General features: G+C 37.7%; 1 protein-coding gene across 13 annotated transcripts in view; it reads left to right on the forward strand.

The window, feature by feature from the left end:
- Nucleotides 1–21,041, forward strand: part of lrrc7 (leucine rich repeat containing 7) — a 163,904-nt gene that overhangs the window by 116,540 nt on the left and 26,323 nt on the right. For 6 of the 13 annotated variants that reach the window (XM_055212778.2, XM_055212779.2, XM_055212775.2 and 3 more), the window contains 11 exons: nucleotides 38–55; nucleotides 1,300–1,429; nucleotides 3,860–3,975; nucleotides 4,532–4,601; nucleotides 7,585–7,684; nucleotides 7,777–7,901; nucleotides 11,162–11,350; nucleotides 11,416–11,559; nucleotides 14,937–15,023; nucleotides 18,674–18,785; nucleotides 20,727–20,907. In XM_055212778.2, coding sequence (XP_055068753.1) covers nucleotides 38–55; nucleotides 1,300–1,429; nucleotides 3,860–3,975; nucleotides 4,532–4,601; nucleotides 7,585–7,684; nucleotides 7,777–7,901; nucleotides 11,162–11,350; nucleotides 11,416–11,559; nucleotides 14,937–15,023; nucleotides 18,674–18,785; nucleotides 20,727–20,907 — 1,272 coding nt within the window. Of the gene's footprint in view, nucleotides 1–37; nucleotides 56–1,299; nucleotides 1,430–3,859; nucleotides 3,976–4,531; nucleotides 4,602–7,584; nucleotides 7,685–7,776; nucleotides 7,902–11,161; nucleotides 11,351–11,415; nucleotides 11,560–14,936; nucleotides 15,024–18,673; nucleotides 18,786–20,724; nucleotides 20,908–21,041 lie in introns of those variants that run through there. The other 7 variants (XM_055212776.2, XM_055212786.2, XM_073870184.1 and 4 more) reach the window with 6 other exon arrangements.

The raw sequence follows: 21,041 nt of genomic DNA on the forward strand, positions 1-21,041 counted from the left end.
GTGTTAATCAAACATGCATCTTAAATGGGCACCTCAGTGCACGAGGCAAAATCGGGTAAGTAGACCAGCAAGTGTTTGTATTCCCCCCACGTCTGCCACAGCATGTTTATTTAGGCAAGGGCATACCTTTGCATCCATATCTCGCTTAAAGAGACACATTGAAAGCTATGCATATGGAGAGACAGCTGGAGCGGCCTGCTTGTACAAATGTTGTACTAATGACCTTACTTAGCTTAACAAATATACATTGACCCCTTCAAATTAAAGGAAAAAGGGTAAATTGGAATAAAAACAGAAGTATGCATATGTAGTGGTGGTTATGAATGACTGGTCTGAGGTTCAAATGTATTCAGTACTGAACCTCATTTGGCTCAATAAACACTGTGGCATATATCAGATCATTGTGAGTGTTATAAACTAACAACGGTTTGTTTGAAGAAAAAAAACAAGTATTTTTTAGGCTTTTTTAAGAACCACGAGAACTAGATTGCAGTATATTATATTAAGTTCATCATTAATCCCTCTTAAACGTGTCCTGTTAATTCACACCTTTGTTGAGTGAGGATAATGCTTCCACATAATTCACAATTCCCATTATTCATTACCACAACTCATGTATGCGCTGTGTTAAAAGGATATGAGCCATAGACATTGATACTATTTATATTGTTGGCATCCTTTAAATGGACATTTTAAATGTTTAGGATGATTGGATGTGAATGCCATCCTTAAGGAACAGTGCACCCAAAAATACAAATTCTGCCATAATATATTCATCCTCATGTTTTATTTTAAACCTGTTTACCTTATTTTCCTTTTGAAAACTTTCATTTTTCAAATTATAAAAAACACCATGAAAGTTTCATACTGTAACATGACCAAACATCATTGGTGCCACATTTGATCTAAGTGAAGGATCTTTAAAAGGACCCAGTCTGCTTACATTGTCATTATTTGGATAAAACAGACTAGGATGTTTTTGATAAAAATGTTGTTTTACTGGACAAAGAAAGTCATCCAGGTTTTAGATTGACATGAGTTAATGTATACAGAATTTTTCTGAATTTTTTGGGTTACCTGTCTCTTTAATAGTTTGGTCTTAAAATACTTCAAAAGACTTTTATTTGAATATTCAGTCTATTCTCTGTAATGGGGCAATAAAGTCTTAATGGCTGACCCTTGAAAAGGTGTCTTGTGATGTATACATTCATTTTATTGTCTCATAAAGTGTTTTCAATGGAGGTTAAGTGAGCATTCATATTTGAAGACTTCTCACCTGCTTTCTCTTACATCTGCCAGTTTATCACTTTTAGAGGAGTTTGACTGTAGCTGTAATGAATTAGAATCCCTGCCTCCAACCATTGGCTACCTGCACAGTCTTCGGACATTTGCAGCCGATGAAAACTTCTTGACTGAGCTCCCCAGGGAGGTGAGTATTAATGTTTTCTTTCTGAAGGATTGACAGAAGCAAACAAGATTTAAAATATTAAAATGCTTCCTCTACAGTGTCAGAAATAAAGGGTTAAAGAGTGGTGCCTAGGGGTGTAACGATTCATCGTGCAAATGCGCGTTTTCTCAATGAATGAATTTGAATGAATTACGGTGAAATCCAGGCACATCCGAACACCAGGGGGCGCTCCCGTGCAGAAACTCCCTTTTGTGCCACACAAGAAGTAGCATTACAAACGCTATTCCAGGAAATGTCTACACATGAATATTTATACGCTGTTCTTCAAATTGTTTCAGGTATTTTCATGATAATAAAGAATATTTTGAAAGATTTTGTTTAACGAGTGTTGCTTTTTTAAATGCACATTATAAACGACTCCGACTCATAAGGATTTTAGATTGATAAGGACTTCCTACTGACCAAATGCCGTAATACAGGCACAAGCTGTGCATAAAACAAAGAATCGCAGCCTTGCGATTCAGAATCGATTTCAGACAGGCATTTTTAATGAGGACCGCGATTGAATCGTGATTGAATCATTACATCCCTAGTGGTGCCTATACTTGTCACTGGGGTGGTACCCTTTCAAATATTACACCTAATGAGTTCAATTTAGTACCCCAGAGGTACATATTTGTATCAAAAGTGCATATTATAGGACCTTTTTAAAGGGTACTACTACTGCCCCAATGACAGGTTGGGACCATTAATTTTGACAGTGTATACACTTACCTAAAGGATTATTAGAAACACCTGTTCAATTTCTTAATAATGCAATTATCTAATCAACCAATCACATGGCAGTTGCTTCAATGCATTTGGCGGTGTGGTCCTGGTCAAGACAATCTCCTGAACTCCAAACTGAATGTCAGAATGGGAAAGAAAGGTAATTTAAGCAATTTTGAGCGTGGCATGGTTGTTGGTGTCAGACGGGCTGGTCTGAGTATTTTACAATCTGCTCAGTTACTGGGATTTTCACGCACAACTATTTCTAGGGTTAACAAAGAATGGTGTGAAAAGGGAAAAACATCCAGTATGCGGCAGTCCTGTGGGCGAAAATGCCTTGTTGATGCTAGAGGTCAGAGGAGAATGGGCTGACTGATTCAAGCTGATAGTAGAGCAACTTTGACTGAAATAACCACTCGTTACAACCGAGGTATGCAGCAAAGCATTTGTGAAGCCACAACACGCACAACCTTGAGGCGGATGGGCTACAACAACAGAAGACCCCACTGGGTACCACTCATCTCCTCTACAAATAGGAAAAAGAGGCTACAATTTGCACAAGCTCACCAAAATTGGACAGTTGAAGACTAGAAAAATGTTACCTGGTCTGATGAGTCTCGATATCTTTTGAGACATTCAGATGGTAGAGTCAGAATTTGGCGTAAACAGAATGAGAACTTGGATCCATCATGCTTTGTTACCACTGTACAGGCTGCTGGTGGTGGTGGTGTAATGGTGTGGAGGATGTTTTCTTGGCACACTTTAGGCCCCTTAGTGCCAATTGGGCATAATTTAAATTCCACAGCCTACCTGAGCATTGTTTCTGACCATGTCCATTCCTTTATGACCACCATGTACCCATCCTCTGATGGCTACTTCCAGCAGCATAATGCACCATGTCACAAAGCTTGAATCATTTCAAATTGGTTTCTTGAATATGACAATGAGTTCACTGTACTAAAATGGCCCCCCAGTCACCAGACCTCAACCCAATATAGCATCTTTTGGATGTGGTGGAACGGGAGCTTCGTGCCCTGGATGTGCATCTCACAAATCTACATCAACTGCAAGATGCTATCCTATCAATATAGGCCAACATTTCTAAAGAATGCTTTTATATAGCACCTTGTTGAATCAATGCCACATAAAATTAAGGCAGTTTTGGAGTCAAAAGGGGGTCAAACACAGTATTAGTATGGTGTTCCTAATAATCCTTTAGGTGAGTGTATATATTAAAACCAACCAACAAATCTATTTATTGATATACTGTATATAAAACTGGCACTGCCAAGACCAAGGCTGTGGGTTAGAATTCCAATAAATCTTAAATTAAGCCTTGGATAAAAGCATTTCCCCAATGAATAAATGTAAATGATTTTAATTCAAGTCTTTACATAGACCTCCATCTCTTCTCTGCTCACATCAAAATCTGGTTGCTATGGTTTTAGCTGTAATCTTTTCCTTATGATTGGCTATTATACCAGTGCTGTTCTTTGAACCAGAAAATACAGCACAGACAGAATATCTAAAGCCATGGTGATGTCTTTCTGACCTTCACTCAGCTCGCTCGCTGTATTGACAGATTACAAGAGTCATTTTACCTGAGAGAATGCTGATATCCAACATAAAAAGCTGACAAAATTGCACCTTACAAGAGCTCTCATGTCCTGTCCTGTGCTGCAGATTGGAAACTGCAAGAACGTCACGGTCATGTCCTTGCGCTCCAATAAACTGGAGTTTCTGCCTGATGAAATCGGACAGATGACAAAACTACGTGTTCTCAATCTGAGTGACAATAGGTAACACCTGATGTTCCTTTAGTTTTTATGATACACCTGCATGCATTTATGCGCATTCGTTGCACACTAGTAAATGTAACCTTTGCCACGTTGTTTTATGAATAAAATATAAAACAAATTATTCAGGCTTCAAAGTACCTCTTCAAAGCTCTTATAGGTTTGATGATCAGTCCTCATTACTTTATGTAAAGCAGTGAGGATGGTGTTTATTATTTTCCATAATGCCACAGTAATGGGGCATGGCATTGGAAAAGTGCCTGGCCTGCCCACGGGCTAATTAAGAAAGCTTTTTATGAGCTATGTGGACAGTTTTCATGCTCAGACCATGATTACCTACAAGCGGAGTAATTAAACTTAACTAAGACTAAACATGGACCAGCCATTAGAGTACCTGAGTTAATGGGGTATCTTAAGTGGACAGAATCACCTTCGGTCTTTACAATATTGTAACTACATTAAATGAACTCCTCCCCGCAGACCCGTTTGTCTTTTTCACTTTCATGTTTTGGCTTTTCTGAATTGATTTAAACTGATGTTCTTTTACTTTTTTCTATAGGTTAAAGAATCTTCCCTTCACTTTTACTAAACTTAAGGATCTTGCTGCACTCTGGTTATCTGACAATCAGGTTGTTACCTGAAACACCTTTTCATATTACATCTTGTTTACTTGCATTACACACAAAAACAATATTTTTGCATAGGTAACCGAAATTGTATATGTGATCCTGTCTGTGAAATCCAGGCTAAGGTCTCATAATTCAGTTATGAGATTAGGGGACAGATTCACTAAAGGGGCAAACTAATGGTAGGGGTAATATCTGCAGGTTATTTACTAAAAAGCAGGGCTTTGAACCAGATTTTTTTCCCAACTGGTTCGTTCCGAACAAAAACAGTATTTTAACGTTTTCGGTTTTCGATTCAACTCTAAAATTGACGTTAGAAAAAAAATAAAGTTCCCGAACCGGTTAATAACGTTCCATGTCAGCTGTGGGACATATAAATAAGTAGGCTGATCATTAGGACATTAAACTTTCATTATTAGTCTACATAATTTCCTTAAGTCTCTATCTTGTCATGAAACATTAAAAAAGGCTACATGTAAGCGGCATCTGTAATTCTGACATGCCTACAGTTGTCAGCATTATACATTCATTAAGACAAGGACAATTTCTGCCATGTTGTTTATTGGCAAACAACTTAAACTTATTAGAAAAACAATACTGTGGTATTTTGAGATCATGTGTCCTTTCAAGAACAGAAAGATTGTTCGCTTGCTTTTCAAAAAACGCGTCTCTCCATGTATGCACTTTTGAGTGCACTTAAACATGTGCACACACACAGACGGAGGACGAATTCCAAACGGGGCTTCGGGAAGAAGATGTGGCATAAACAATCGCTCCACATAACATGAAAATTATGTTGTTTTTCAATGCTTTTTTGCCAAATGTATTTTAAGGGAATTGTATTTTTAGGTATTGTATTAAGGTTGGACCGGGCACTTTCAACCGCATGTGCGTCTGTGCGTACAGAATGGTAAATGGTAAATGGACTGCATTTATATAGCGCTTTCATAGACCAATGGCCATCCAAAGCGCTTTACATATTGCCTCACATTCACCCATTCACTCACACATTCATACACCGACGGCGGTGTCAGCCATGCAAGGCGCCATCCAGCTCGTCGGGAGCATCTGGGGTTAGGTGTCTTGCTCAAGGACACCTCGACACTTGGTCAGGTGGAGCCGGGGATTGAACCACCAACCTTCCGATTTGTAGACAACCTACATGAACCACTCTACCACTGCCGCAGAAAACTGCTCACTTTAGCGCCTTTTTGTGGTTTAATTGTTTAAAATTACTTAAGTGTTAACATTTGCAAGCCTTTAAAACACGTGCAAATAATCAACTTTCACCCTATTTAAATTTGCATATTAGTTTTGCTAATTAGTATTAAAAAACAAACATCTTGAGATACTTGGTAGCCTACAAATATTTTCCCTTTTATGATTGAGCATTAGAGACTTGGGCTTGAGTAGGCTACTTGCTGGTGGCAAGCTTCCCCTTTCTCCGATGAGTCAACGACGACCGGAAGTGAACTTCAACGAGTCATATTGCAAAGAAATCTTGTCAAAGAACGAAAAAAAAAAACGGTGTTTACCTGTTACCATTATTTTAAATAAACGATTCTGTTCCGGAACATATATATTTTTTAAAGTTTCTGGTTTTGTTTCTGTTCCTTGCAAAACATCAAAAGTTTCTGGTTTTTGTTTTCGTTCCGTAAACCAGTTCAAAGCCTTGCTAAAAAGGCACAAAATAAATAACACAGATGAAACAATTGATTTCCATAATGACCAACGTAATCTACTAAAAGCTGTGCAAATTACTTCAGGGTAGCAAATAAGCAGAGCTGATGAGGTGTTTGTGATCTACTAACGCCTAATGTGCTTCAGTTCAGCACCACGGACATCTCAGGGGAAAATTCGGGGTGTGTAATCCAAGCTTTCGAAGCAATAGTACACTGAAAAGAACTGGAGGACAAAAATTAAGATTTACAAGAAGTTTTGAAATGCCTGTTATTGTGTGACTTCTACTAGTGACTCCATTTCCTATTTCCTTCAGCAAATAAAAATAACATGCCTTGGCAAACAATATTTTTGAATAATATATTCCAAATAAACTCTTACGTGTTAAAAAATTTCTCTACCTTGTACCATGCGCTCTCTGATCTACTGTATGCGATGTATCTTCTATCATCAACAATTGCAGCAATTTCAACCACATAATGATTTAAGACATGCTTTTTTCTGTGTTAAATAATGGCATAAATATTAGTAAACCGCATTGCATCTGAAGGGGAAACTCCTAGAAATGCATATGCAATAAGGTCAGTCGCAAAAATAACTAGACACCTTTTTTCAGCGCTAATTATTCATGGCCCGTCTTTAGCAAATCGTGACATTCGTTATTTAATGCCAAAATGATGTTAGTAAATCTGGCCCTAGGAGCATCAAAGTTTGATTTCAATCATTGATTTCAGTTAATATTTCAGTCTTTGATATGCCCTTTACTCGGTCAATATTAAAGATATCAAGGTTATATTTTTACAGAATTTTCTTATTATGCAGAATATATAGAAACAGTAAATCACAAAAAATGACTTTTCACAGGCAGGGTCATACAGTATATCAAACAAAGTGGCATCAGCAAAAAACATTAATGGATGTATTAAGTTCCTCGCTCTCACACAGTTCACACAGTTGCCCTATCAGAGTAACCACAGGTGTAGTGCTGTACATGAACTATAGGCATATTCCATTACCATTTGACGACCAAACCGTGAGTTTTATTTGAAAAACCCTGTTATTATTATTTATTTATTTATTTTTTAAAAACCTTTTGCTTGAAATGTGGGCCTATGCCATCTTTATTTAAATGAAATGCCACGTGGTTTGATATTTGTTATCTAATGCAATAGCATTCGTTTCTTCTTTTAGTGTAACATAAGTGTTCAAATATTTTTGGGACCACTGTATTAAAATGTACAATCCGATAAAAATCTTGATACTTTAGAAATTGTGTTATTAGTTACATAGTTTTTTTCTAATTCAGTCCAAGGCCCTTATCCCCCTCCAAACAGAGGCTCACCCGGAGACCAAACAGAGAGTCCTTACCAACTACATGTTTCCTCAGCAGCCCCGACACGATGAGGGTGAGAATAAATAAACCATTTCAATCTTTCTTCTTTGATTGCTGTTAAACCAGATTAAAATGTTGGATGGATGTGTGTTTTTATGGCTGCAGATTACCAGTCTGACACTGACAGCTTTAATCCCACCCTCTGGGAGGAGCAAAGACAGCAGAGGATGACTGTGGCGTTTGAGTTCGAGGATAAGAAGGAGGAGGAGGACAACTCAGGAAAAGTGAAGGTCCACAGTGCATCACACACTCACGCAACACCATATACCAGTGTTTCTTTAACTAGGTGCTCTTTAATGTCCAAGAAAGAGGTTGATTTTATTCGGACTATACCAGGTTTTTCTTTTTTTGAATACTGTAAAGGCCACATTTAAACTCTCCTTGAACCTTTTAATTGTCCATTCATTGTTTATTTTTTGTTATTTAAATGTCTTTTACGACACTATGGTCTGGTTCTCAAATCAGATTAAACGAGTTCAAGCAATGCCGAAGTAGGACCTTCCCTCACAGCACAGAAAAGCGTCGTTGTTTTATGTCACTATCATTTCAGTGGTTACAATGTCAAAGTTATCGATTTTCTCAGTGGACATGTCACAGCAGACATGTTTCTGTTTTTTTCTGTCACTCTTTCTCACATTGTTACACCAGTATTTTCACAAATACACCCCAAGCTGTCATTGCTAGTTCTCGATCCATAACACCAAAAGTTCACTCATATCCCCACTTGAGCTCAATTTCCAGCCTGATTGACTCCATTTATACTTGGTATTCATCTTGGTTGAGACGATCACAACTAGTAACTACTAGTGCTAAAAAACAGGCCAAAGCATTTGTACTTAAATATCTTGAATTATATTCTGAGGTCAGAGCACAATTGATACAGAAATACAGTGGGAAGAAAAAGTATGTGAACCTAGGAATAAACTGGTTTTCTATTGTGATTTGCCATAAAATGTGATCTGACCCTCATCTAGGTCATAACAACAAACAAACACAATGCGCATAAGGTGACAACAAACAAATAATTCTAGTTTCTTGTGTCTTTTTTGAGAACCCCCATTAAACATTCATAGGGCTGGAGGAAAACGTAAGTGAACCCTTGGATTTTACAGCTTCAAGCAAGCGCTTTCAGTAGTTATGAATCAAACCTGTGCATCGTTCAGAAGCAATTTTTGCTCATTCCCCTTTACAAAACTGCTTTAACTCAGACACATTTGTAGGATGTCTGGTGTGAACCACTCTCTTGAGGTCATTCCACAGGTTAAGGTCTGGGCTTTGACTAGGCCACTCCAAATGGCGCATTTTGTTTTTCTTAAACCAGTCTGTAGTGGATTTACTACAATGCTTAAAGTCATTGTCCTGTTGCATCAACTAACTTCTACTGAGCTTCAACTGGTGGACAGCCACCCTGACATTATCCTGTAGGATTTTTTTAAACTTAATAATTCATTTTACCCTCGATGATGGCAAGTGGTCCAGGCCATGAGGCAGCAAAGCAAGCCCAAATCATGATGTTCCCGCCACCATACTTCACTGTTGGGATGATTTTTTTGATGTTGGTAAGCTGTGCCCATTTTGCGCCATAACATTTTTCCCAAAAAATTCAACTTTTGTTTCATCAATCCATAAAATATTTTCCCAGTAGCACTGGGGTTTGCAAAGGTGCTCTTTTGCAAACTTCAGGCTCACAGCAATGTTTTTCGGGAGAGCAGCGGCTTCCACTGTGGTGTACTGTCATAGACACCATGCCTGTTCAAAGACTTAGGTATGGTAGACCCAGGAACAGAGCTGTGTGTCCGTTCCAATGATGTCTTCAAGCCTTTAGCTGTTACTCGTGGGTTCTTCTTTACTTCATTGAGTATTCTGCATGGTGTCTTAGGAGTCATCTTGACTGTGCGCCCACTTCTAGGAAGGGTAGCTACAGTATTTAACCATTTATAGACAATTTGTCTAAGTGTAGACTGATGAAGGTCTAAACATTTTGAGATTGTTTTGTATCCCTTTTCAGCCTTATGGAGTGCAACATCTCTTGATCAGATATCTTTATAAGAGCATGGTTCAGAAGAGCTGATGCTTCTTAAGGACAGCAATCTTAAAATGTGTGTGTGTCTTAATATCAATCAAAGTTGCACTAAACCACACATTTAAACTCATTTTATTAATAGGACTCCAGTTTGCCAGCTTCTGACAAAAAAAAAGCTTTCAATAAAGTAATTAGTCCAAGGGCTCACTTACATTTTCCTCCAGCACTGTGAATGTTTAATGGGTGTTTCCAAAAAAGACACAAGAAACTGGAATTATTTATGTCTTGTAAGCTTATGCATATTGTGTTTGTTTATTGTTGTGACCTAGATGAGGATCAGATAACATTTTATGGCAAATCACTGTAGAAAACCAGTTCATTCCTAGGGGTTCCATACTTTTTCTTGCCACTGTACATGTGACCACCTCACATCTTTTGTGGAAATGTTAATCCATCCTAATATTTCCCAGATGACAGGAAAGGACGCCCCATACTCCCCAATAACTGCAGTTATATACAGTAGTTGTGTAAGGCTAAATGCTAAAAAAACAATCCAATCATGCAGTTTGTATTTCATAAACTCCATACTGTACATATACATACTACTAAAAAAAAATCATTAATATTAATAGGACTTTGCTACTAAGATCTTCAGTATGCCAAATGTAGCATTAATGTGCATTACTTGGAATAAAACCGTGAAGAAATATAGTCATATATTTTGAAATGTAGATAAAGCACACACATCTGTTCTCCTAAAATATCTATGACCATTTCACTTAAAAGAGATTCAAATTTAGGTACATTGTCAGAAAAAAAGTCAAAAAATAGTCCCAAGCTGTCACTGGGACAGTACCCTTTAAAAGGAACTTAAAGGGATAGTTCGGCCAAAAATGATATTAAACCCATGATTTACTCTGGTCGAAATGCATATGTCCGAGATGGAGCCGTTTGAATTCATTCTGTGAAGGATGGATGCACATTTTTTGAACTTGAAGAATGTGGACCCCGTAACTTTACATCTGATTAACTGAAAGATCTAAAACATTTTCCAAAACAACCGAAAATGTGTTAGTCTGAAAAATGATGGACATATGCATCTCAGACGGCTTCGGAGTGAGTAAATCATTTTTGGCCGAACTATCTTGGAGACGATGGTGTAGTGGGCAGTTCTCCAACATATAGTGCAGATGCACTATCGGTGCCTCAAGTGCATTTTCCAGCTGTTGGTCTTTTGCCGATCCCATACCCCTCTTTCCACACTGTACTTTCTGACAGTGTATATTTTAGAGGAACTTTTCTGTGCTTTTTAACACGTAGCAATGCACTTACATAGTAAATGATCAAGATATGAAACTCCCCTAGACAAAATAAAATCAAGAGTACTAACAGAAGACACATGTAAATATGGGAATGGAAATACTGATGACCACTTATAATAGTACCCCCCTTTCTCTAATTCTGCAGGTTGAGATTAATCTAAAGCGCTATCCCACCCCGTACCCAGAAGACCTGAAGAACATGGTAAAGTCAGTGCAGAACCTAGTGGGTAAATCCACTCACCCTCTCAATGCTGATAAATGTTCTTCGGGGACCAATATGGAGCACCACAGTCAAGACAAGTATGAGCCCAAGTGGCCCATTGCTCCTAAGGAGGTAATACTTTATGCTTGTTTTATCTTAGCATTTCAAAGTAGATTCTTCAAGTCATTCAAGCCCAGTCCGCTGTTTATTCCTTCCAGGTGACAGAACGGGACGTGAAGGACTTCTCTAACCCACAGATGTCTGAGCAAGGTGCCATTCATAACACAGCCATTGACATCCCAAAGCGCAAAGACAAAGAGGATCTGACTGAGAGCTCGGAGGTATGACAAGTTTTCTCTTTTAATTTTGTCGTGTTAAAATCACTAATGCCTTACATAAAAATAGCATAGCTGTGTTCTCTAGAGGACTTTTAAACACAAGAAATGTCTTGAGGTTGCAGTTTAATTTACATTCCTCTTTACCTTTCATATCGGATTTAATGCCAAATTATTCTAGTTGAAACACACATATTGGGAATTAAATAGTCAAAATTAACCTGAAAAGGAGTGTGTAATGATGTTAAATGTCTATTATATGCAATATAGTTGCATTTTTAGAATATATGGAGAAAGTTGTGTTGTACTAGGGGTGTTTGTTTAAGGTTAGCCGGACCCAGGTAAATAAAATAAGCCTACATAAAGATAAGTTGAGATGTTTCATCTCTCACACCCAATTATCCCCCTTCCAGACACAGCCAGGGGCTACAGTTTTGCTTAGGACATCATAATGATGAAGTCATTAACTTTGCCTATTAATATTAAAGCAGCACTGGTATAGTTAGTAATGAATTCCAGAGTAACCTCGCACTATGTAGGTAAATCCTTTATACGCTAGATTTATAAATTCACTGTTCCTGGGTCAATGGACAGTCCAGTACAAGATGTTAATAAGGGGAAAATGCAAAAATCCAGTTTAAAAACATATTTAAAAATGTAATCTACTGTATATGTATTTATGCTGGAATCAGGTAAATTTTTATTTTAAAAAAATAAAAATAAAACCCTGCCTCCATGTGAAAACCCATTTACTGTTTTCTACATAAAATCATCCTACTTAATGTAAAGAAAATTCTTTGAAAATATAATATTTAATTTTGACTGAGAAAGGCCATTTCAAAGATTAAAATCAATGCAAAATCGATATTTGAAATCAAACTTTGAAGCCCCTTATCTCATAATTGTGAATAGCGTATATTAATGTTGCTTATCTATGCCCTGCCTTTCTGAAAACGCGTTGATTTGTACAAAGCTTATTGTTCTGAGGAAGTGCGGTGTGTTCCGATTGTCCAGCTATTCAGTGCGTTGTGATTGGTCAAAAACTTAAGCGAGTGGTGGAAATGTGGCGCTCCTTACCGTGTTTGGAGGATCAGCTCCCAACAGGAGTTAATATCATCTTTACTACCTTATCAATATGAGCCCGAATCTGATCCAGAAAATGCAGATGACCAAGCTGATTAAATATTTAGAATATTTAGAATATATAATATAAACTTATAAAAACGTAATGGGCTTAAACTGAAAATTCTAAAGCTTTTTTAGTTACTTGCATGTTGGTTACACTACTCTGGCTTTAATGGACAAATATAATAAACAAATTAATTAACAAACACACACAAAATTCAATTCAATTTTTATTTATATAGTGCTTTTCACAATTCTTTAATTGATTCAAATCAGCTTTACATTAATAAAAGAAGAAAACACACACACATTCACTCACCTAAAGGATTATTAGGAACACCTGTTGAATTTCTTAATAATGCAATTATCTAATCAACCAATCACATGGCAGTTGATTCAATGCATTTAGAGGTGTGTTTCTGGTCAAGACAATCTCCTGAACTCCAAATTGAATGTCAGAATGGGAAAGAAAATTGTTTTAAGCAATTTTGAGCGTGGCATGGTTGTTGGTGTCAGACGGGCTGGTCTGAGTATTTTACAATCTGCTTAGTTACTGGGATTTTTACGCACAACCATTTCTAGGGTTTATAAAGAATTGTGTGAAAAGGGAAAAACATCCAGTATGCGGCAGGCCTGTGGGGGAAAATGCCTTGTTGATGCTAGAGGTCAGAGGAGAATGGGCCGACTGATTCAAACTGGTAGAAGAGCAATTTTGACTGAAATAACCACTCGTTACAACCGAGGTATGCAGCAAAGCATTTGTGAAGCCACAACACGCACAAACTTGAGGCGGATGGGCTACAACAGCAGAAGACCTCACGGGGTACCACTAATCTCCACTACAAATTGGACAGTTGAAGACTGGAAAAATGTTGCCTGGTCTGATGAGTCTCGATATCTATTGGGACAAAAGTCAGAATTTGGCGTAAACCGAATGAGAACATGGATCCATCATGCCTTGTTACCACAGTGCAGGCTGGTGGTGTAATGGTGTGGGGGATGTTTTCTTGGCACACTTTAGGCCCCTTAGTGCAAATTGGGTATTGTAAATGCCACCGCCTACCTGAGCATTTTTTATTACCATGTCCATCCCTTTATGACTACCAGCAGTATAATGTCAAAAAGCTCGAATCATTTGAAATTTGTTTCTTGAACATGACAATGAGTTCACTGTACTAAAATGGCCCCCACAGTCACCAGATCTCAACCCAATAGAGCATCTTTGGGATGTGGTAGAACGGGAGCTTTGTGCCCTGGATGTGCATCCCACAAATCTCCATCAAATGCAAGATGCTATCCTACTGTATCAATATGGGCCAACATTTCTAAAGAATGCTTTCAGCACCTTTTTGAATCAATGCCACGTAGAATTAAGGCAGTTCTGATGGGGGTCAAACACACTATTAGTATGGTGTTTCTAATAATCCTTTAGGTGAGTGTATATGACATACAAGTAAATTAAACGGGAAGCGGTCCTATTTCTGGTTGTTCTAGTAACAACTATGAACAAATTAGTAACTGTCCTCTAGTGTAAGTAAATGACAAAAGACAAATGACATGAGATCCACTGCTTCACTCTCATTGGTTGTCGCTCCCGAAAGTCGCTCGTTATTTGTATAAAGTTTAACTGTTCTTAACTTTTCGTTGTGTAGCTGGACACGCCCACTTCCTGTCACCAACGGTCGTTGTCGCTCATGTTGCCGGAAATCGCCAAGCTTTTTATTTAAATAAATGAGATTGCGTCGCTCCGCCATTGATAGTCGATGGCGGTGTGCATGCAGCTTAAGAATCTGGCAAAAATTATTGAATAAGCAGATGTAAAGGTCATTCTGAAATTTCAAGTGCACTCAGATCCCCAATAAGGGTCCTAAATTCAAAAACAATACGTTTAAGTAAAACTAACTGCAAAAGGTTTCCATAAACTAAATCTCAAAGAATTACGCAGGCACAACTACATTCATATCCATTCATTGATGCCGGGCTTTTCTATGCTTGTAGTAGCTGTTTGTTTAGAATAGTAAACAGGTGCATGGTGTATTGTGTCCATCGCAGCTTAGCCTCACACTGCTTCCCCCCATGGTCTCAGAGACCCCCGTCTAAACTGTGTAGCTGCAAACATTTTAATCAGGGTTATCGGGACCTTGGGAGTACCAGTGCCATAAACGTCATGTTTCTTACACATTCTTTTCTTTCTAAACCATGAGAATCCATTTTTGTTTGTTTGTTTGTATATATGTATGTATGTTTGTTTTGCTTAGATTTCTTTACATCGCGTCGTTCCCAAGCCGCAACAGCCAGAGAATACGAGCCTGGCCGTTACTTCCTCTTCCTGTTTCTGCCTCATAGTAAGTGGCTGAGAGACCAGACAGCAGAAAATCAGCTGAACATAAGGGGTGGCTCATTTCAACTGCTTTCAAAGCAAACTGAATTTTTTTTCTCTCAGACACCCTCATTGTGGGTGAAACATTTCCTAATAAGATTTCGATTCGTTTCTCATAATGGAGGAAAATGAGATTTTCAAAAACAAGTATTAAAAAGCAACCCAACATTGATTGAGTTCTCACTTGTATTTTATGTAACTTTTTCTCGTTGACACTAATGTGACAATTGTCATTTAAAGCCGTATTTGGCTGAATCTGAACACAGTGTGGGACATTATTAGGATCTTTTTTTGAATCTTTAGGAGCACATTTACACCTGGTATTAAGATGCATTTTGGTCGAACGGATGACAAGTGGACAAGAGAGGCTCATGTCCAATCACACCTAATGTTTGTCTCTTTTGTTTACTTTCGACCGCTTTCGATCTTGATAACTTTGAGGCGATGGTCTTTGGGAGAGTCAATAAAACACGCTTACATACGGCACTTTTCCGTTGCATGGTGCCCCGTGGCTTGGTTTGGGTCAGATCGGGTCAGCTGACCTCACTTTGGCTTGGTTAGCTTTTCCATCGAGTTTAGTATCATTTCAGAGTGGGAGGGATTATAGGCGAGTCATTATATTTGCGCTGCCTACTACTGTGACATCATACAAGTGAGAGCGTCGTTGTACATTCCCATACATTAATTTATTTCTCAATCCGCCACATAATTAAAATTAACCACCACAAATAGATGTTTGCACATTGCGTTTATCACTACCTCACATGACAGTTTCTGTAAAAACACCTGTGGCGTCTGTAGACGTGCTCCGATGAGATTCATTTAAGTTGCATTTAAGCATATATGTGAATGCGAACGTGCCGCCACAAACTGCAAGTCTGGAAAAAACTGTTATGGTGTTCCTGATTCTCAACCTGGGGCTGTTTTTCATCGCTAAAAGGGAGTTTGGGAACTTATAGCAGAGCACAGATGACAATATGTTTGCTTGAGACAGCGCAAGCTAGTATGAAGGTAAAGCTAATCTTTTACATTATAACGATGACGCTGGTAGTGACGATTCTCTCAGACCAATCAGGGACCTACAGTGTTTTCGCATCACGTTTTGGTATCAGCTCAGGTCGCTTGAAACCCTAAGCGACGTGGTACCAAAAAATGTATTGGGTACTACGTACTGCACCCAGTGGAAAAGCCCCCAAATTAAGCGTATCTGACCCAAACCAAACCATGGGGTACTATGCAATGGAAAAGCGCCATAACATACTGTAGCATACTAATATTATGTCAGAGTTATTAGTTAACATGCTGCTTAACGTTTTGTACATGTATATATAAGTGTTTTCTCAGATATTTCAGAGCAATTGATGAAATAAGTTCACGCAACTTTCATGCGCTCTCAAAGTGACAAAAATTAAAGAGGTGGAGAGCAGCCACTTTAGTTTTATCAATGATAGACTAAAGGCCGCACTGAACACTATGAGATTGCTCTAGAAGTCAGGACCTATGGAAAACATTGTGCTTTGGACATCACACATTAGATAAATAGGCAGAGAGTAGGTGGTCTTTTGTGACTGTTCAAACCCAACCACATGAGCATCTACACCACAAAAGCAATCCGGTCAAATGCATTTTCGACTACATCTGAATGTGGTCGAAAGTGGATGAGCTAAAAAATATTCACACCCCGTCTACACCTGTATTAAGCGTCAATCAAATCAACCAAAACGCATCTTAATACCTGGTGTTAACAGGGCCTAAATGACTGATGGAGATTACTCAAGTCTTAAAGGAAAACACCACAGTTTTTCAATATTTTACTTTGTTCTTACCTTAACTTAGATGAATTAATGCATATCTATCTTTTTTCAATGCGTACACTTATTTTTTGTACAGCACGTTGCGAATGTGTTAGCATTTAGCCTAGCCCCATTCATTCCTTAGGATCCAAACAGGGATGAATTTAGAAGCCACCAAACACTTCCATGTTTTCCCTATTTAAAGACTGTTACATGAGTAGTTACACGAGTAAGTACTGTATGGTGGCATACAGATAAAAATTAGAACTATATTGTATTGCGAAAGAGCAATTAGTTTGCGGCACTTGGACCTCAGGCGCAGTAATATTGACGAAATCCTGTCTCACCAATTTATAAGTTCACAATAAAAGCAGTACAATATTTGTTAACCTTGGTAAGGGAGCATTGATGAAAAAAGGAATGATGGTAAAGAAGACAAGATTTGTCTTTTAAAGAATACTGTATAAGATAAAAAACAGAGCAATTTTTCTGAGAGAATTCTATGATGTCCGTTTTGCTTTGTTGGCGGTTGTGTGAGCCAGCCCGCTGATATACAGTCAGGTCTAAGAGGTGTGAGTTTTACCTTAGACTGCTGCTGAGAGGTGGAAGCTACTGATTTGCTCCTGTGGGATTTGACTAGACAGGCTGGGACAAGGCATGTGAATCATAACAGTCTATATATTACTAATGATGAATCTCAGCTTGATGTTGAGGTGTGAGATCACACTCTGCTACTTCTAATACAAGCTTCAGTTTGGCCTAACTTAAAGGTCATATGGAGCCAGTCTTTGTGTTACATAACCATAACTGTCACTGTAAGATAATAGGGGGTGAAAATTGCTTAAACATATTCTGACTGTGTCTATACCTTAAAGGTGCAGTGTGTAATTTTTAGAAGGATCTCTTGACAGAAATGCAAAATAATATACAAAACAATATTTTCAGGGGTGTATAAAGACCTTTTTATAATGAACGTTATGTTTTTATTACCTTAGAATGAGGCGCTTTATCTACAAACACACAGGGTCCGCTTACGTGGAAGTCGCCATTTTGTGCCGCCATGTTTCTACAGAAGCCCTTACGGACAAGCTTTTTTACTAAGTTGTCACCGAAGTTGACATGTTTTGCCGGTGGTGGCTACCGTAGCTTCTCTATGCGTTTTAAAAGCAAGGGGTGAGCAGTGAACTGAGTCGTTGGTTGCAATTCGCAACCTCACCACTAGACATCGCTAAAATTTACACACTGCACCTTTAACACCATGTTTTTAAACTGATCTCTTAATTCTGTGTTTTAGAGGTTTCATATTGTGTAGTAGAGTTTTATGCAATTAATAGCTTTTCTTACTCTGTTAAAAATTAAGGGGCTACAAAAGGTTCTTGACAGCATTGCTATTTCTAATCAAACTATTTTATAGTCTAAAAAAAATGTGTTAAAGAACTTTTTTGAAACAGAACGGTTCTGCGAATGGTAAAGGTTCTTTATGGAGTCATACAGCCAAAAGTGATTTGTCTATGGCTTTGTGTAGCACCTTTATTTTTAAGAGTGTACCATACAATCATGTTTTAAATTCAGCTAAAATTATTATAGTCAACATTTGTTAATATAATTGCTGATTCTGACATTTCAAAAAATTAATTGATTCACATTGTGGCTTTAAATTGGATTACAAAGGTTTTTAGTACTAGCAATGTATGTGTAGTCAGGGTTGAGAAACTTGGTATTTAAAAAATAGAAATAGATGGCAAGCTTTCACCCCACCCCCCTTTGTGTCTGGTTTATCACTTTTTTCGTGTAGTTTTTAATTTGACACTTGTTCTTCCAGGACTCTATGGGAGGCTCCCCTAATGATATCCGGATATCTGACATGAGGCCAACTCTGGTGGAGCCACCTATGTACAAGCCAAAGGTTGTGTTACTGGGAAAGGAAAAAAAAGGTCAGTGAGACAAAAAGCTTGTAGAGGCTAAACTCACAATTGATTTTTCAATGCTTATCTCTTGCTTGAGTTTTGGTATTTTTATCTGATTTATCAAGCTGAGAATCTTGTAGGAGTGCAAGCAAATCTGCCCTTATTTACTTGCCAAACTTATACAGTGCACTGCAAAAAAAATGACTTTCTTACTTAGTATTTTTGTCTTGTTTTTAGTAGAAATATCTAATTCTTGATGGCCAAAACGACCTAAGAAGATAAGTCTAGTTTATAGACAAAAAATATACAATTTAAGTGAATTTGTGCTTAAAACAAGTAAAATATCTGCCAATGGGGTGAGAAAATAAATCTTAAAATAAGTTCTTTTTTCTTAAACACTTAATTCAAGCGAAATTTTCTCACCCTATTGGCAGATATTTTTGCTTGTTTTAAGCACAAATTCACTTAAATTGTATATTTTCTGGCTAAAGACTAGACTTATTTTCTAAGGTTATTTTGCTCATCAAGAAAATACATCCCAATTTAAGATTTTTTTTTATATTTCTACTAAAAATAAGATAAAAATACGTAAGAGTGTAATTTTTTACAGCGTACACTGCAAAAAATTATTTTCAAGAAAAAAATTCTTAAATTAAGATGCTTTTTCTTGATGAGCAAAACGACCCAAGAAAATAAGTCTCGTTTTTAGACCAAAAATATCAAAAGTAAGTGATTTTGTACATAAAACAAGCAAAAAAATCTGCCAATAGGGTAAGCAAATTTTTCTTGAATTTTTCTTGAATTAAGTGTTTAAGAAAAATGTTCAAGATTTTTTGCTTACCCCATTGGCAGATTTTTTTGTTTGTTTTTTGCTTGTTTATATGTATGTCTTTTCTGTCATACAGTGTGTCTAACCACAATATACTTAGATAAAAAATTGGTAACATTTATTTTACAGTGTTTTTTGTTACACTCTATACCTAACCCACTATAGTAAAAACAGTACATTATGCAAAATTATATGCAACTTAGCTTAAACTAAACCCTAACCCTATAGCAATTACATGCTGTTTATCAGTACATTATGCAGTACATTAGTCTAACCAAACAAATACAATGTAATGACTGTGTAATAAATGTTGTTAAATTGTACTTACAAATATCTTCATGTAATTACACTCTTGACCCTAATCTGAACAACATGCTTGTACACAGTAAGTGCAATGTATTAGATGCTTTTTATACAGTACAGCGGAGAAAATAAGTATTTGACACATCAGCATTTTGATCAGTAAGGGGATTTCTAAGTGGGCTATTGACACAAAATTTCCACAAGATGTAGCCATCACGCCAAATATTGAATTCATACAAAGAAATCAGAACATTTAGGTATACAAGTTGAGTCATAATAAATAAAGTGAAATGACACCGATCACACTCAGAGGCAGATCACAAAGACACACGCTTCTGGCAGTGGCAGGCGCTTTTTTTTTATTGTTTTCTATGGGTAGTGAACGCCTCACGTTTTTGCCACCTGCCATGCCATGCGTTTTTATAGGAGCGCTCTGAGCAGAAAAGTTGCCGAGCTCATATGCGTTTTTCCCTTGTCCAATTGACTGAGGGTAGATGTGGGCCTTTTGCTGTGGTGAAAGAAGTTTACAGTTGCTTGGAACAACCAGAGACTGCACTCACCCACTGTTTCCCTTTTTTGTTGCAGCTCTGACCCCCAATCAAGGTCAAAGCAAGCGCCCTCTTTGTAACGTTTTGGCTAATATGACGGTTAACAGCAAAAGAGCCCTAACGCTTCAATATTTTATTGTCAGAACAGCTGCCTTGGTGGTTTCCTAGCCATATTAAAAAAACGCACCGCATAAAAGCAGTGTGGTTCCCCTTGCGTTTTTAATAGTTAAAAATGCATTCGTGATTTGCCGCTAAGACCTTATCAGCATTTTCTTTAATTGCATTTAGAGTCCACAGATGAATCTGAGCCAGAGAAAATGCATTGTATGAACAATAGTGGCTCGTCTGCCACCTATTCAGACTACTCACCATCCCAGGGTTCATCTGGATCCTCTAACCCACCTGGAAATGCCAGTAACCTCCAGTCCACTGGGAAAGAGGGCCCGTCACAGACTCACTGGACTAACAGGTTGGTAATCAGAGTTCTTTTATATAGAAAAATAGAACATCAAATTGTACGTCCACTTATATGGCATCGCAGTTGATCAATTAGTATAGTTGTCCAGCCTAATTATTTCTCGATGCCTTAAAACAAATTTAATA

Source organism: Misgurnus anguillicaudatus, chromosome 8, assembly GCF_027580225.2.
Source record: "Misgurnus anguillicaudatus chromosome 8, ASM2758022v2, whole genome shotgun sequence".
Lineage (NCBI taxonomy): Eukaryota > Metazoa > Chordata > Actinopteri > Cypriniformes > Cobitidae > Misgurnus > Misgurnus anguillicaudatus.